The sequence below is a fragment of the Salvelinus namaycush genome, chromosome 17 (genome assembly GCF_016432855.1).
Source record: "Salvelinus namaycush isolate Seneca chromosome 17, SaNama_1.0, whole genome shotgun sequence".
NCBI lineage: Eukaryota > Metazoa > Chordata > Actinopteri > Salmoniformes > Salmonidae > Salvelinus > Salvelinus namaycush.
The window spans coordinates 12,966,830-12,984,955 of NC_052323.1; the positions used below are offsets into that span (position 1 = coordinate 12,966,830).

Here is an 18,126-nt window from a genome sequence, read left to right on the forward strand (position 1 = left end):
TCTCTGTTACATGTTAATAAACATCACACTCCCCCCTCTCTTCTCTCCTTCCTGCTCTCTCTGTTACATGTTAATAAACATCACACTCCCCCCTCTCTTCTCTCCTTCCTGCTCTCTCTGTTACATGTTAATAAACATCACACTCCCCCCTCTCTTCTCTCCTTCCTGCTCTCTCTGTTACATGTTAATAAACATCACACTCCCCCTCTCTTCTCTCCTTCCTGCTCTCTCTGTTACATGTTAATAAACATCACACTCCCCCTCTCTTCTCTCCTTCCTGCTCTCTCTGTTACATGTTAATAAACATCCCACTCCCCCCTCTCTTCTCTCCTTCCTGCTCTCTCTGTTACATGTTAATAAACATCACACTCCCCCCTCTCTTCTCTCCTTCCTGCTCTCTGTTACATGTTAATAAACATCCCACTCCCCCCTCTCTTCTCTCCTTCCTGCTCTCTCTGTTACATGTTAATAAACATCACACTCCCCCCTCTCTTCTCTCCTTCCTGCTCTCTCTGTTACATGTTAATAAACATCACACTCCCCCTCTCTTCTCTCCTTCCTGCTCTCTCTGTTACATGTTAATAAACATCACACTCCCCCCTCTCTTCTCTCCTTCCTGCTCTCTGTTACATGTTAATAAACATCACACTCCCCCCTCTCTTCTCTCCTTCCTGCTCTCTCTGTTACATGTTAATAAACATCACACTCCCCCTCTCTTCTCTCCTTCCTGCTCTCTGTTACATGTTAATAAACATCACACTCCCCCCTCTCTTCTCTCCTTCCTGCTCTCTGTTACATGTTAATAAACATCACACTCCCCCCTCTCTTCTCTCCTTCCTGCTCTCTGTTACATGTTAATAAACATCACACTCCCCCCTCTCTTCTCTCCTTCCTGCTCTCTCTGTTACATGTTAATAAACATCACACTCCCCCCTCTCTTCTCTCCTTCCTGCTCTCTCTGTTACATGTTAATAAACATCACACTCCCCCTCTCTTCTCTCCTTCCTGCTCTCTGTTACATGTTAATAAACATCACACTCCCCCTCTCTTCTCTCCTTCCTGCTCTCTGTTACATGTTAATAAACATCACACTCCCCCCTCTCTTCTCTCCTTCCTGCTCTCTGTTACATGTTAATAAACATCACACTCCCCCTCTCTTCTCTCCTTCCTGCTCTCTCTGTTACATGTTAATAAACATCACACTCCCCCTCTCTTCTCTCCTTCCTGCTCTCTGTTACATGTTAATAAACATCACACTCCCCCTCTCTTCTCTCCTTCCTGCTCTCTGTTACATGTTAATAAACATCACACTCCCCCCTCTCTTCTCTCCTTCCTGCTCTCTGTTACATGTTAATAAACATCACACTCCCCCTCTCTTCTCTCCTTCCTGCTCTCTGTTACATGTTAATAAACATCACACTCCCCCCTCTCTTCTCTCCTTCCTGCTCTCTGTTACATGTTAATAAACATCACACTCCCCCCTCTTCTCTCCTTCCTGCTCTCTGTTACATGTTAACAAACATCACACTCCCCCCTCTCTTCTCTCCTTCCTGCTCTCTGTTACATGTTAATAAACATCACACTCCCCCCTCTCTTCTCTCCTTCCTGCTCTCTCTGTTACATGTTAATAAACATCACACTCCCCCCTCTCTTCTCTCCTTCCTGCTCTCTGTTACATGTTAATAAACATCACACTCCCCCCTCTCTTCTCTCCTTCCTGCTCTCTGTTACATGTTAATAAACATCACACTCCCCCTCTCTTCTCTCCTTCCTGCTCTCTGTTACATGTTAATAAACATCACACTCCCCCTCTCTTCTCTCCTTCCTGCTCTCTCTGTTACATGTTAATAAACATCACACTCCCCCCTCTCTTCTCTCCTTCCTGCTCTCTCTGTTACATGTTAATAAACATCACACTCCCCCCTCTCTTCTCTCCTTCCTGCTCTCTCTGTTACATGTTAATAAACATCACACTCCCCCTCTCTTCTCTCCTTCCTGCTCTCTCTGTTACATGTTAATAAACATCACACTCCCCCTCTCTTCTCTCCTTCCTGCTCTCTGTTACATGTTAATAAACATCACACTCCCCCCTCTCTTCTCTCCTTCCTGCTCTCTGTTACATGTTAATAAACATCACACTCCCCCCTCTCTTCTCTCCTTCCTGCTCTCTGTTACATGTTAATAAACATCACACTCCCCCTCTCTTCTCTCCTTCCTGCTCTCTGTTACATGTTAATAAACATCACACTCCCCCTCTCTTCTCTCCTTCCTGCTCTCTGTTACATGTTAATAAACATCACACTCCCCCCTCTCTTCTCTCCTTCCTGCTCTCTCTGTTACATGTTAATAAACATCACACTCCCCCTCTCTTCTCTCCTTCCTGCTCTCTCTGTTACATGTTAATAAACATCACACTCCCCCCTCTCTTCTCTCCTTCCTGCTCTCTGTTACATGTTAATAAACATCACTCCCCCCTCTCTTCTCTCCTTCCTGCTCTCTGTTACATGTTAATAAACATCACACTCCCCCCTCTCTTCTCTCCTTCCTGCTCTCTCTGTTACATGTTAATAAACATCACACTCCCCCCTCTCTTCTCTCCTTCCTGCTCTCTCTGTTACATGTTAATAAACATCACACTCCCCCCTCTCTTCTCTCCTTCCTGCTCTCTCTGTTACATGTTAATAAACATCACACTCCCCCTCTCTTCTCTCCTTCCTGCTCTCTCTGTTACATGTTAATAAACATCACACTCCCCCTCTCTTCTCTCCTTCCTGCTCTCTGTTACATGTTAATAAACATCACACTCCCCCCTCTCTTCTCTCCTTCCTGCTCTCTGTTACATGTTAATAAACATCACACTCCCCCCTCTCTTCTCTCCTTCCTGCTCTCTCTGTTACATGTTAATAAACATCACACTCCCCCCTCTCTTCTCTCCTTCCTGCTCTCTGTTACATGTTAATAAACATCACACTCCCCCCTCTCTTCTCTCCTTCCTGCTCTCTGTTACATGTTAATAAACATCACACTCCCCCCTCTCTTCTCTCCTTCCTGCTCTCTCTGTTACATGTTAATAAACATCACACTCCCCCCTCTCTTCTCTCCTTCCTGCTCTCTGTTACATGTTAATAAACATCACACTCCCCCTCTCTTCTCTCCTTCCTGCTCTCTGTTACATGTTAATAAACATCACACTCCCCCCTCTCTTCTCTCCTTCCTGCTCTCTGTTACATGTTAATAAACATCACACTCCCCCCTCTCTTCTCTCCTTCCTGCTCTCTGTTACATGTTAATAAACATCACACTCCCCCTCTCTTCTCTCCTTCCTGCTCTCTCTGTTACATGTTAATAAACATCACACTCCCCCTCTCTTCTCTCCTTCCTGCTCTCTGTTACATGTTAATAAACATCACACTCCCCCTCTCTTCTCTCCTTCCTGCTCTCTCTGTTACATGTTAATAAACATCACACTCCCCCTCTCTTCTCTCCTTCCTGCTCTCTGTTACATGTTAATAAACATCACACTCCCCCTCTCTTCTCTCCTTCCTGCTCTCTGTTACATGTTAATAAACATCACACTCCCCCTCTCTTCTCTCCTTCCTGCTCTCTGTTACATGTTAATAAACATCACACTCCCCCCTCTCTTCTCTCCTTCCTGCTCTCTGTTACATGTTAATAAACATCACACTCCCCCCTCTTCTCTCCTTCCTGCTCTCTGTTACATGTTAATAAACATCACACTCCCCCCTCTCTTCTCTCCTTCCTGCTCTCTCTGTTACATGTTAATAAACATCACACTCCCCCCTCTCTTCTCTCCTTCCTGCTCTCTCTGTTACATGTTAATAAACATCACACTCCCCCCTCTCTTCTCTCCTTCCTGCTCTCTGTTACATGTTAATAAACATCACACTCCCCCCTCTCTTCTCTCCTTCCTGCTCTCTCTGTTACATGTTAATAAACATCACACTCCCCCTCTCTTCTCTCCTTCCTGCTCTCTCTGTTACATGTTAATAAACATCACACTCCCCCCTCTCTTCTCTCCTTCCTGCTCTCTCTGTTACATGTTAATAAACATCACACTCCCCCCTCTCTTCTCTCCTTCCTGCTCTCTCTGTTACATGTTAATAAACATCACACTCCCCCCTCTCTTCTCTCCTTCCTGCTCTCTCTGTTACATGTTAATAAACATCACTCCCCCCTCTCTTCTCTCCTTCCTGCTCTCTCTGTTACATGTTAATAAACATCACACTCCCCCCTCTCTTCTCTCCTTCCTGCTCGCTCTGTTACATGTTAATAAACATCACACTCCCCCCTCTCTTCTCTCCTTCCTGCTCTCTCTGTTACATGTTAATAAACATCACACTCCCCCCTCTCTTCTCTCCTTCCTGCTCTCTCTGTTACATGTTAATAAACATCACACTCCCCCCTCTCTTCTCTCCTTCCTGCTCTCTCTGTTACATGTTAATAAACATCCCACTCCCCCTCTCTTCTCTCCTTCCTGCTCTCTCTGTTACATGTTAATAAACATCACACTCCCCCCTCTCTTCTCTCCTTCCTGCTCTCTGTTACATGTTAATAAACATCACACTCCCCCTCTCTTCTCTCCTTCCTGCTCTCTGTTACATGTTAATAAACATCACACTCCCCCTCTCTTCTCTCCTTCCTGCTCTCTGTTACATGTTAATAAACATCACACTCCCCCTCTCTTCTCTCCTTCCTGCTCTCTGTTACATGTTAATAAACATCACACTCCCCCCTCTCTTCTCTCCTTCCTGCTCTCTGTTACATGTTAATAAACATCACACTCCCCCCTCTCTTCTCTCCTTCCTGCTCTCTCTGTTACATGTTAATAAACATCACACTCCCCCCTCTCTTCTCTCCTTCCTGCTCTCTGTTACATGTTAATAAACATCACACTCCCCCTCTCTTCTCTCCTTCCTGCTCTCTCTGTTACATGTTAATAAACATCACACTCCCCCTCTCTTCTCTCCTTCCTGCTCTCTCTGTTACATGTTAATAAACATCACACTCCCCCCTCTCTTCTCTCCTTCCTGCTCTCTCTGTTACATGTTAATAAACATCACACTCCCCCCTCTCTTCTCTCCTTCCTGCTCTCTCTGTTACATGTTAATAAAAAAAACATCACACTCCCCCTCTCTTCTCTCCTTCCTGCTCTCTCTGTTACATGTTAATAAACATCCACTCCCCCCTCTCTTCTCTCCTTCCTGCTCTCTCTGTTACATGTTAATAAACATCACACTCCCCCCTCTCTTCTCTCCTTCCTGCTCTCTCTGTTACATGTTAATAAACATCACACTCCCCCCTCTCTTCTCTCCTTCCTGCTCTCTCTGTTACATGTTAATAAACATCACACTCCCCCCTCTCTTCTCTCCTTCCTGCTCTCTCTGTTACATGTTAATAAACATCACACTCCCCCCTCTCTTCTCTCCTTCCTGCTCTCTCTGTTACATGTTAATAAACATCCCACTCCCCCTCTCTTCTCTCCTTCCTGCTCTCTCTGTTACATGTTAATAAACATCACACTCCCCCTCTCTTCTCTCCTTCCTGCTCTCTGTTACATGTTAATAAACATCACACTCCCCCCTCTCTTCTCTCCTTCCTGCTCTCTCTGTTACATGTTAATAAACATCACACTCCCCCTCTCTTCTCTCCTTCCTGCTCTCTCTGTTACATGTTAATAAACATCACACTCCCCCTCTCTTCTCTCCTTCCTGCTCTCTGTTACATGTTAATAAACATCACACTCCCCCTCTCTTCTCTCCTTCCTGCTCTCTGTTACATGTTAATAAACATCACACTCCCCCCTCTCTTCTCTCCTTCCTGCTCCTCTGTTACATGTTAATAAACATCACACTCCCCCTCTCTTCTCTCCTTCCTGCTCTCTCTGTTACATGTTAATAAACATCACACTCCCCCCTCTCTTCTCTCCTTCCTGCTCTCTCTGTTACATGTTAATAAACATCACACTCCCCCCTCTCTTCTCTCCTTCCTGCTCTCTCTGTTACATGTTAATAAACATCACACTCCCCCCTCTCTTCTCTCCTTCCTGCTCTCTCTGTTACATGTTAATAAACATCACACTCCCCCCTCTCTTCTCTCCTTCCTGCTCTCTGTTACATGTTAATAAACATCACACTCCCCCCTCTCTTCTCTCCTTCCTGCTCTCTCTGTTACATGTTAATAAACATCACACTCCCCCCTCTCTTCTCTCCTTCCTGCTCTCTCTGTTACATGTTAATAAACATCACACTCCCCCTCTCTTCTCTCCTTCCTGCTCTCTGTTACATGTTAATAAACATCACACTCCCCCTCTCTTCTCTCCTTCCTGCTCTCTGTTACATGTTAATAAACATCACACTCCCCCTCTCTTCTCTCCTTCCTGCTCTCTCTGTTACATGTTAATAAACATCACACTCCCCCTCTCTTCTCTCCTTCCTGCTCTCTCTGTTACATGTTAATAAACATCACACTCCCCCCTCTCTTCTCTCCTTCCTGCTCTCTGTTACATGTTAATAAACATCACACTCCCCCCTCTCTTCTCTCCTTCCTGCTCTCTGTTACATGTTAATAAACATCACACTCCCCCTCTCTTCTCTCCTTCCTGCTCTCTGTTACATGTTAATAAACATCACACTCCCCCCTCTCTTCTCTCCTTCCTGCTCTCTCTGTTACATGTTAATAAACATCACACTCCCCCTCTCTTCTCTCCTTCCTGCTCTCTCTGTTACATGTTAATAAACATCACACTCCCCCTCTCTTCTCTCCTTCCTGCTCTCTCTGTTACATGTTAATAAACATCACACTCCCCCTCTCTTCTCTCCTTCCTGCTCTCTGTTACATGTTAATAAACATCACACTCCCCCCTCTCTTCTCTCCTTCCTGCTCTCTGTTACATGTTAATAAACATCACACTCCCCCCTCTCTTCTCTCCTTCCTGCTCTCTGTTACATGTTAATAAACATCACACTCCCCCTCTCTTCTCTCCTTCCTGCTCTCTGTTACATGTTAATAAACATCACACTCCCCCTCTCTTCTCTCCTTCCTGCTCTCTCTGTTACATGTTAATAAACATCACACTCCCCCCTCTCTTCTCTCCTTCCTGCTCTCTGTTACATGTTAATAAACATCACACTCCCCCCTCTCTTCTCTCCTTCCTGCTCTCTCTGTTACATGTTAATAAACATCACACTCCCCCTCTCTTCTCTCCTTCCTGCTCTCTCTGTTACATGTTAATAAACATCACACTCCCCCCTCTCTTCTCTCCTTCCTGCTCTCTCTGTTACATGTTAATAAACATCACACTCCCCCCTCTCTTCTCTCCTTCCTGCTCTCTGTTACATGTTAATAAACATGTCTAAGTAGCCTACTCTCTGGTGCTGTACACATGTGAATGTGATCGTGAGTATTCTTAAAGCTAGAATCCTTAATTGAAACAAAGCGGTGCCCCCAATATATTATATACCAATAGTGTTGGACTTGTGACATATTCACTAATGCAGTAGAGCTTTGCTCCAAAGCAATATCAGTTCCCATTGGCCATAGTGACCAGAACACTGTGGCAACAACAAGGGAAGGCCGAGTACCAAAGCAGGGTCATAAAGTTATTTACCAGAGATCATACAAAATGTTTCTCTTTTGGTGACCATGTAAAACATGTCTGATGTGTATAAGGAGAATCCAGATGCAGCACTTGAAGTATTTGTCAAATGATTCATGCCAACTGTTGGAGCATGCAGAGCCCCCTGGACGGATGATGAATTAAACAACTGTTGACCAGCATGCAGAGCCCCCTGGACGGATGATGAATTAAACAACTGTTGACCAGCATGCAGAGCCCCCTGGACGGATGATGAATTAAACAACTGTTGACCAGCATGCAGAGCCCCCTGGTCGGATGATGAATTAAACAACTGTTGACCAGCATGCAGAGCCCCCTGGTCGGATGATGAATTAAACAACTGTTGACCAGCATGCAGAGCCCCCTGGTCGGATGATGAATTAAACAACTGTTGACCAGCATGCAGAGCCCCCTGGTCGGATGATGAATTAAACAACTGTTGACCAGCATGCAGAGCCCCCTGGACGGATGATGAATTAAACAACTGTTGACCAGCATGCAGAGCCCCCTGGACAGATGATGAATTAAACAACTGTTGACCAGCATGCAGAGCCCCCTGGACGGATGATGAATTAAACAACTGTTGACCAGCATGCAGAGCCCCCTGGTCGGATGATGAATTAAACAACTGTTGACCAGCATGCAGAGCCCCCTGGTCGGATGATGAATTAAACAACTGTTGACCAGCATGCAGAGCCCCCTGGACGGATGATGAATTAAACAACTGTTGACCAGCATGCAGAGCCCCCTGGTCGGATGATGAATTAGGTAAAGTGGACAAACAGAAGTGAAATGACAACATTGAACATTGAACCATCATATTAGTGTATTGCAGATTTAATAACGAAGAAGAGACGGAATAACGTGGAAGAGACGGCAAAATTGTTGTTATCCATCAATAATGATAAGGTATAGACAACCTAGATGAGAAACTATAGAGAATGGTAGCAGACTATTGCCACGTCTTTAACCAAAGCCTAAAAGGAGAGTGTGTCCACAGGTGTGGAAGGAAGCTAAAGTAATTCCACTACCTAAAAACAGTAAAGCACCCCTTTCTGGCTCTAACAGCCACCCAGTCAGTTTGCTGCCTGTTCTTAGTAAACTGATGGAGAGAATGAGGTTATGAATATATACAATTCAATTTTTTAGAGAACAAGTTAACTACTGACTTTCAGCATGCATATAGGGAAGGGCACTCAACTTGTACTGCACTGACTCAGATGATTGGCTAATAAGATAATTGGAGCTGTATTGTTAGATTTCAGTGCAGCCTTTGATGTTATTGATCATAAATTTGTCATTTAAAAAACAAACTTGTTATGGCTTTACATCACCTGCCATCGCATGGTTGGAGAGTTACTTATTCAATAGTGTTCTTTAATGGAAGCATCTCTGACATCAGATGTGCACTACGGTGTCCCTCAGGGCAGTGTCCTTGGGCCGTTACTCTTCTCTATTTTTACAAAAGATGTGCCACTTACATAGCTAAAATTACTATGTATGCTGATGATTGCACACACTACACATCAGCACCTACAGCCAGTGCGCTCACAAACTCTTAGCAAGGAGAATGGATAATTAAAAATAAACTGGTCTTAAATACATCTAAACTCAGCAAAAAAACAAATGTCCTCTCACTGTCAACTGCGTTTATTTTCAGCAAGCTTAACGTTTGTAAATATTTGTATGAACATAAGATTCAACAACTGAGACATAAACTGAACAAGTTCCACAGACATGTGACTAACAGACATGGAGTAATGTGAACAAAGGGGGGGGTCATAATCAAAAGTAAGTCAATATCTGGTGTGGCCACCAGCTGCATTAAGTACTGCAGTGCATCTTCTCCTCATGGACTGCACATGTTTCGGTAAAGAGCTGAGGAATGGGCCTGGAGAAATGTAACCACTCAAATTCATAGAGCTATGGGATGCAAGGACTGACCATCCATGATATCAAAATGATAGTTGTAACCATGTTTTGAGGTTAGACAGTGTGTGTACATTTACATTGTTTACAAACATTGGAGTAAAACAAGCTCATATTTGGGGTTCAGATGGGGTACGACAGTTGAAATAAATTCATATTTGGGGTTCTGACGGGGTACGACAGTTGAAATAAATTCATATTTGGGGTTCTGACGGGGTACGACAGTTGAAATAAATTCATATTTGGGGTTCTGACGGGGTACGACAGTTGAAATAAATTCATATTTGGGGTTCTGACGGGGTACGACAGTTGATATAAATTCATATTTGGGGTTCTGACGGGGTACGACAGTTGAAATAAATTCATATTTGGGGTTCTGACGGGGTACGACAGTTGAAATAAACTCATATTTGGGGTTCTGACGGGGTACGACAGTTGAAACAAGCTCATATTTGGGGTTCTGACGGGGTACGACAGTTGAAATAAACTCATATTTGGGGTTCTGACGGGGTACGACAGTTGAAATAAACTCATATTTGGGGTTCTGACAGGGTACGACAGTTGAAATAAGCTTATATTTGGGGTTCTGACGGGGTACGACAGTTGAAATAAACTCATATTTGGGGTTCTGACGGGGTACGACAGTTGGAATAAACTCATATTTCGGGTTCTGATTGGGTACGACAGTTGAAATAAACTCATATTTGGGGTTCTGACGGGGTACGACAGTTGAAATAAACTCATATTTGGGGTTCTGACGGGGTACGACAGTTGAAATAAACTCATATTTGGGGTTCTGACGGGGTACGACAGTTGAAATAAACTCATATTTGGGGTTCTGACGGGGTACGACAGTTGAAATAAACTCATGGGGCATTTCTAAGTTATATTCTTGAAGAATCACTAGGTATACATAAATCATTGATACATATTTTTTTTTTTAGCAACTAAGGATTCTAGCTTTAAGTGTGTGTGTGTGTGTGTGTGTCTAGCACTAGCAGCTGAAGTGAGTAACTCAATAGGCCAGTAGGCCAGTGAAACAGCAGAGAGAGTATCTAACCAGATTATGTAGGTGGTGTATCGTCTGGCCTGAGAGAGAGAGGCTGGAGAACAGATCTGAGTGGAAATCAATACAGATCATTTAGACACGCTAAGTGTGAACAGCCCTGCTAGTGCTAGCCCCAGGCTAGTGGTTGTAGACAGGTCCAGGGTTGACACGGTTTAATGTTGAAGTCATTGTAAAGCCACATTTTATAGTGTATTTCTACCACCTCCCTGTGCCTGCCACGACCCCTCCCTGTGCCTGCCACAACCCCTCCCTGTGCCTGCCACAACCCCTCCCTGTGCCTGCCACAACCCCTCCCTGTGCCTGCCACAACCCCTCCCTGTGCCTGCCACAACCCCTCCCTGTGCCTGCCACAACCCCTCCCTGTGCCTGCCACACCCCTCCCTGTGCCTGCCACACCCCTCCCTGTGCCTGCCACACCCCTCCCTGTGCCTGCCACGACCCCTCCCTGTGCCTGCCACACCCCTCCCTGTGCCTGCCACACCCCTCCCTGTGCCTGCCACACCCCTCCCTGTGCCTGCCACGACCCCTCCCTGTGCCTGCCACGACCCCTCCCTGTGCCTGCCACGACCCCTCCCTGTGCCTGCCACACCCCTCCCTGTGCCTGCCACACCCCTCCCTGTGCCTGCCACACCCCTCCCTGTGCCTACCACACCCCTCCTTGTGCCTGCCACACCCCTCCCTGTGCCTGCCACACCCCTCCCTGTGCCTGCCACACCCCTCCCTGTGCCACTTCCCTGCCCTGGCTGGTTCCCTGGAGCAGAGCCCAAACTGGTGCCGCGCCCCAGCCCTACAGCCACACAACAGATGGCAGACACACAGGAGAGCAAGCAGGGACTGAAAGCGTCATCTGAGGGAGAATCAGTGTTTGTGCATGAGGGTGAGAAAGAGTGTATCCGCCCAAGTGTGTGTAAGTGAGACACAGAGAGACACAGAGACCGAGAAGCAACAGTGTGTTCTTACCAGCTTGTCGTGGTCCTCTCTTCCTCCTGAAGGCAGCACCAGACTGCAGCGCCTCCATCAGGTCGTCCATGATACCAGTCTCATCACCCTCTGTACACACATACATATACACAATCAATATTACATACACAACCTTATAAACCAGAGACATCCTATTCAATTACTAGAGGGGATATGTCATGAACCCTCAACGTTCCAGAATGGGGTGAACATGCAGCCATATTGGTCAGGGAGAAATACAAACCAGTCTAATTTCAATGAATGGCAGTAGAGGATTAATCCTGATTTTACTTATGCAGGAAAATAAAAGGAGTGTGATGTATCAGAAATTGTGTAATAGAATTATTGTCAACCTAAAATATTGTCATATAATTATAAAAATAGTTAAAGTCAAAAAAATATGTAAACAGACTACAGAAGTCTATATTTGTGTGCTATTATATAATACAATATAAGTACTTGCTACATTTACAACTTATCTAAGTCCTCTCTTCAACTGATTTCAGACAGTGTACGGCTGAGATTTAACTGCATTGTTCCAATGGAATGTTGCCATTTTGGCATTTAATAATAAATAAAATGGAATCATTCCTCTAAAACTGTCTGGCTAACAAACATTCTTCCTTCCAATTCAATATCTTATCACAGCACTGGCGAACCACCCGGGTTGACCAACTCCCTGACCGTTATCCCATTAGAAGACGGTTCCTCGTCTAATTCTAGGGTTATAACAACAGAGTCAATACAAAACACACATCCACATTTAGTCTCTCTCATAATAGACAGAGGACAGATCAGTGGACAGCGTTCTCTCTCATAATAGACAGAGGACAGATCAGTGGACAGCGTTCTCTCTCATAATAGACAGAGGACAGATCAGTGGACAGCGTTCTCTCTCATAATAGACAGAGGACAGATCAGTGGACAGCGTTCTCTCTCATAATAGACAGAGGATAGATCAGTGGACAGCGTTCTCTCTCATAATAGACAGAGGACAGATCAGTGGACAGCGTTCTCTCTCATAATAGACAGAGGACAGATCAGTGGACAGCGTTCTCTCTCATAATAGACAGAGGACAGATCAGTGGACAGCGTTCTCTCTCATAATAGACAGAGGACAGATCAGTGGACAGCGTTCTCTCTCATAATAGACAGAGGACAGATCAGTGGACAGCGTTCTCTCTCATAATAGACAGAGGACAGATCAGTGGACAGCGTTCTCTCTCATAATAGACAGAGGACAGATCAGTGGACAGCGTTCTCTCTCATAATAGACAGAGGACAGATCAGTGGACAGCGTTCTCTCTCATAATAGACAGAGGACAGATCAGTGGACAGCGTTCTCTCTCATAATAGACAGAGGACAGATCAGTGGACAGCGTTCTCTCTCATAATAGACAGAGGACAGATCAGTGGACAGCGTTCTCTCTCATAATAGACAGAGGACAGATCAGTGGACAGCGTTCTCTCTCATAATAGACAGAGGACAGATCAGTGGACAGCGTTCTCTCTCATAATAGACAGAGGACAGATCAGTGGACAGCGTTCTCTCTCATAATAGACAGAGGACAGATCAGTGGACAGCGTTCTCTCTCATAATAGACAGAGGACAGATCAGTGGACAGCGTTCTCTCTCATAATAGACAGAGGACAGATCAGTGGACAGCGTTCTCTCTCATAATAGACAGAGGACAGATCAGTGGACAGCGTTCTCTCTCATAATAGACAGAGGACAGATCAGTGGACAGCGTTCTCTCTCATAATAGACAGAGGACAGATCAGTGGACAGCGTTCTCTCTCATAATAGACAGAGGACAGATCAGTGGACAGCGTTCTCTCTCATAATAGACAGAGGACAGATCAGTGGACAGCGTTCTCTCTCATAATAGACAGAGGACAGATCAGTGGACAGCGTTCTCTCTCATAATAGACAGAGGACAGATCAGTGGACAGCGTTCTCTCTCATAATAGACAGAGGACAGATCAGTGGACAGCGTTCTCTCTCATAATAGACAGAGGACAGATCAGTGGACAGCGTTCTCTCTCATAATAGACAGAGGACAGATCAGTGGACAGCGTTCTCTCTCACACACACAGACTTAGCGACATCACCAGTCACATGGACACGGTGGCCCATTAGATACATTAACCTAGTTGGGCGCTGACCCAGTTTAGAGACTGCCTAGGCTGCAGGCTACATACATCTAGTAGTACACACACCGTCTACACGTCTATTACACTGAGGCTCAATAAGCTGCGATGTTCACCAGGGATGTGTGTGTGGGGAGGATTCAGTGGTACTCAGGCAGATGGTTGTCATTATTACCACTGTGAACTGGCTGGGGTTAAAGGTTTAGGTGTTCCCCTCCCCCTCATCCTGTCGCCCCTCCTCCAAACACACTAGTTTAATCACACTGTAAACCTAGCGGCAGATGGCCCCTGGTCTTGCCTGTCAAGTCAGAGAAAGTGTCACACACAGAGAGAGAGAGAGTGCAGTCCCACAACACAGCTCACATACACACCCAAGTGGCCGCTGCACACAACTGCACAGGCAGAAAACATGCAGTCATGTTTTATTTTTACCCAAAGGAGAATACGTCTGGCACCCATCCACTCCCCACTTCCACAAATCACATGCCTGTGTTAACCCCAAAGACATCCAGGAAAAACACACGTTCTGGAGGAAACTGCCTCTGGGTGGGTGTTAACAAACTGGGACCTGTTTTATAAAGCTTACTGACCCGGCTGCTTAAAGGACAGCATCTAGACAGAGACAGTAGAGGGCTAATGGACTGTTCAGCATCCTGATACGGAGCCATACAGGCGTTGGGAATGTCTAATGAATAAGGCAGATTAAACAGGGAACACTACTGACCATGTCCTAGCATTTCTAAAAGGTTTCTACAACTGTTTTGCATTAAATCAATTTGAAGCGCTTGCTGATAGTTTATAAACTGACGTTTATTGAATTAATACAGCCTTTAAAACAATCAATATGAGAGTGGGTGTTGAGTGGTGGACTGTGGTCAAGGTCACTATGAAACACTCTACCCTGCTCCGACACACATGTCCGGGAGTTAAGGACATATGCTGTGTTGATAAGCTGTGTTAATAAGGTAACAGCATTAGAGACATAGCAGGAGATCAGCATGACAGAATAGACCCCCCTCCCCCAGCCTGGCATCATTATGTGCAGAACACAGGTATTACTCTACCACACACACACACTACAGCCCCTCCTTTAGCAACAAGAGCTGATCTACTTCATACCCTTACCACTCTAGGAGGGCATCTCCATCCTCACTCCGTCATCCTACCCCCCTTTCATCATCATGTCCTGTGCCTCCCCCTCTGCTCTGAGGACCAACACCGTCTAATCCTCCTGAGACATCTGCTGTTCTACAACCTCTCTCTTTCACCCCACCCTCTCTGTCTCCCTCTCACACAGCCTGTAATGTAGAGCCACAGCACCCCTAGTGGTGGCTACCCCCCCCACACACACCCACCTGGGTTCTCTCTCACACAACAAATACACCCCCTTTCATGCAGCACTGACACCTAGCTGCAGACCTGGGGAACTGTGCAGACCTGGGGAACTGTGCAGACCTGGGGAACTGTGCAGACCTGGGGAACTGTGCAGACCTGGGGAACTGTGCAGACCTGGGGAACTGTGCAGACCTGGGGAACTGTGCAGACCTGGGGAACTGTGCAGACCTGGGGAACTGTGCAGACCTGGGGAACTGTGCAGACCTGGGGAACTGTGCAGACCTGGTGAACTGTGCAGACCTGGTGAACTGTGCAGACCTGGGGAACTGTGCAGACCTGGGGAACTGTGCAGACCTGGGGAACTGTGCAGACCTGGTGCTAGTGAGGAATATGAACAGGTCTTAGATCAGACCACAGTACAGAACTGTGTGAAGGGTAGAGAGAGAACATGTGAGAAGCAGGGTTAGGGTCAGTGAGAAGCAGGGTTAGGGTCAGTGAGAAGCAGGGTTAGGGTCAGTGAGAAGCAGGGTTAGGGTCAGTGAGAAGCAGGGTTAGGGTCAGTGAGAAGCAGGGTTAGGGTCAGTGAGAAGCAGGGTTAGGGTCAGTGAGAAGCAGGGTTAGGGTCAGTGAAAAGCTGATTGTTAGAGAAAGCACTATATAAAGACAGCCCTTGTCTAATAATAAGCAACCAGTCAATTGGCTCTAATCACACAAACACCTAGTGTGTGCTTAAATAGGGTGCAGTGAATAATAACCCTGAGCTCAAACCTGTATGTAAATACACACACACACACTGACAGACACAGATGACAGAGAGAGACACAGACACACACACGACAGAGACAGACAGACACACACACACCGACACACACACACACTGACAGACACAAACGACAGAGAGAGACACAGACACACACACGACAGAGACAGACAGACACACACACACACTGACAGACACAGACGACAGAGACACAGACGACAGAGACACAGACGACAGAGACACACAGACACCGACACACACACCGACGCACACACACACCGACACACACACACACACCGACACACACACACACACCGACACACACACACACCGACACAGATGACAGAGAGAGACACAGACACACACACGACAGAGACAGACTGACACACACACACCGACACACACAAACGACAGAGAAAGACACAGACACACACACGACAGAGACAGACAGACAGACACACACACACACACACTGACAGACACAGACGACAGAGACACACAGACACCGACACACACACCGACGCACACACACACCGACGCACACACACACACACACACACACACACTGACACACACACACACACTGACACACACACACACACTGACACACACTGACACACACACTGACACACACACTGACACACACACTGACACACACACTGACACACACACTGTGGCAGAGAGGAATTGTGATGACTGGAACTGCGAAGTCCCAAGAGAAACAAACTGGAGCCAAAAAGAGGAGGAATGTTCAGAAAGTAGGTCAGAGAGAGGGAGAGGGTGTAGGAAACGAGCAGAAAGAATCCGACTCAGAAAGAGAAAACGTGTTTGTGGACTTAAATTCACTATTTCTTGTTCTTCTCGGATACAAATCCCTTGTTCCAAAAATGACTGAATGAGTGGATGACACAGGCAGACTACTGCCTCCTCCATATCTTCATCCTGTCTCTCTCCTTAACTCGCTCTTTTCTCAGGTCTGCTGTGGATCACTGGAGACACACACACGCAGATCCAGTAGCACAGTGGGCTCCGACTGCCCCCAACTGGTATCAAGGAGAAGTTCAGTTCACAAAACAGCCTTCATCCACACAGACACTCTGACCCACTCCTCTCCCACAGACACTCTGACCCACTCCTCTCCCACAGACACTCTGACCCACTCCTCTCCCACAGACACTCTGACCCACTCCTCTCCCACAGACACTCTGACCCACTCCTCTCCCACAGACACTCTGACCCACTCCTCTCCCACAGACACTCTGACCCACTCCTCTCCCACAGACACTCTGACCCACTCCTCTCCCACAGACACTCTGACCCACTCCTCTCCCACAGACACTCTGACCCACTCCTCTCCCACAGACACTCTGACCCACTCCTCTCCCACAGACACTCTGACCTGCGTTGAGGTCCAGTTGTTGGCTTCTCTTCTGTTTCTCCTCCTTCTCTCTGTCAGCCTTCTCCTTGGCCAGCTTGGCTCTCCTGATCTTCTCCTCTGACTCCCTCCTCTTCGCATTCTCCTTCACCGCTTGCTGAGGGGACATGGACAGAGACATCAGAGACGGGTGTGTGTGTATGAGAGTGCATGTGTGTGTGAGTGGATGTGTGCGTATGTGAATGAGTGAGTGTGTGTGTGTACAAGAAAGTGTGTGTGTGTGACTGAGAAACAATAGTTGGCCAACAAGAGCCAGAAAAACAAGATAGGCAGCAAAACAAGATAACCAGCATCTGTAGGATCAAGGAATCCTCTTAATAAACCAAAATCACGGTTAAACAGTTCAAATGAGATAAACACACCACATCTGCCATTACGAACACTTGGTCAACACTAGCAACACGTGGAAAGCATCAGGGGAAAATATCTCTAGTCTCCCTCTGAATTCTCTATTAACATTAAGATGGGGAGGGGGATGGGGGCATCTCTCTCTGATCTCTGATCTCTATGAACATGAAGTATGGGGAGGGGGATGGGGGGGGGCATCTCTCTCTGATCTCTGATCTCTATTAACATGAAGATGGGGAGGGGGATGGGGGGCATCTCTCTCTGATCTCTGACTCTTATTAACATGAAGATGGGGAGGGGGGATGGGGGGCCTCCCTCTCTGATCTCTGATCTCTATGAACATGAAGATGGGAGGGGGGATGGGGGGCATCTCTCTCTGATCTCTGATTCTATAACATGAAGATGGGAGAGGGATGGGGGCATCTCTCTCTAGACTCTGATCTCTATTAACATGAAGATGGGGAGGGGGATGGGGGCATCTCTCTCTGATCTCTGATCTCTAT

The 18,126-nt window shown here is 46.4% G+C and overlaps 1 protein-coding gene across 1 annotated transcript in view; it reads right to left on the bottom strand.

The window, feature by feature from the left end:
- LOC120061953 (protein diaphanous homolog 1-like) overlaps window positions 1-17,396 on the bottom strand; it is a 31,305-nt gene extending 13,909 nt beyond the window's left edge. Inside the window, exons 1-2 of the mRNA XM_039011739.1 lie at window positions 17,240-17,396; window positions 11,595-11,684 (exon numbers count right to left, since the gene is read on the bottom strand). Coding sequence (XP_038867667.1) covers window positions 11,595-11,684; window positions 17,240-17,396 — 247 coding nt within the window. The remainder of the gene's footprint in view (window positions 1-11,594; window positions 11,685-17,239) is intronic.
- Between the last annotated feature and the right edge of the window lie 730 nt (window positions 17,397-18,126).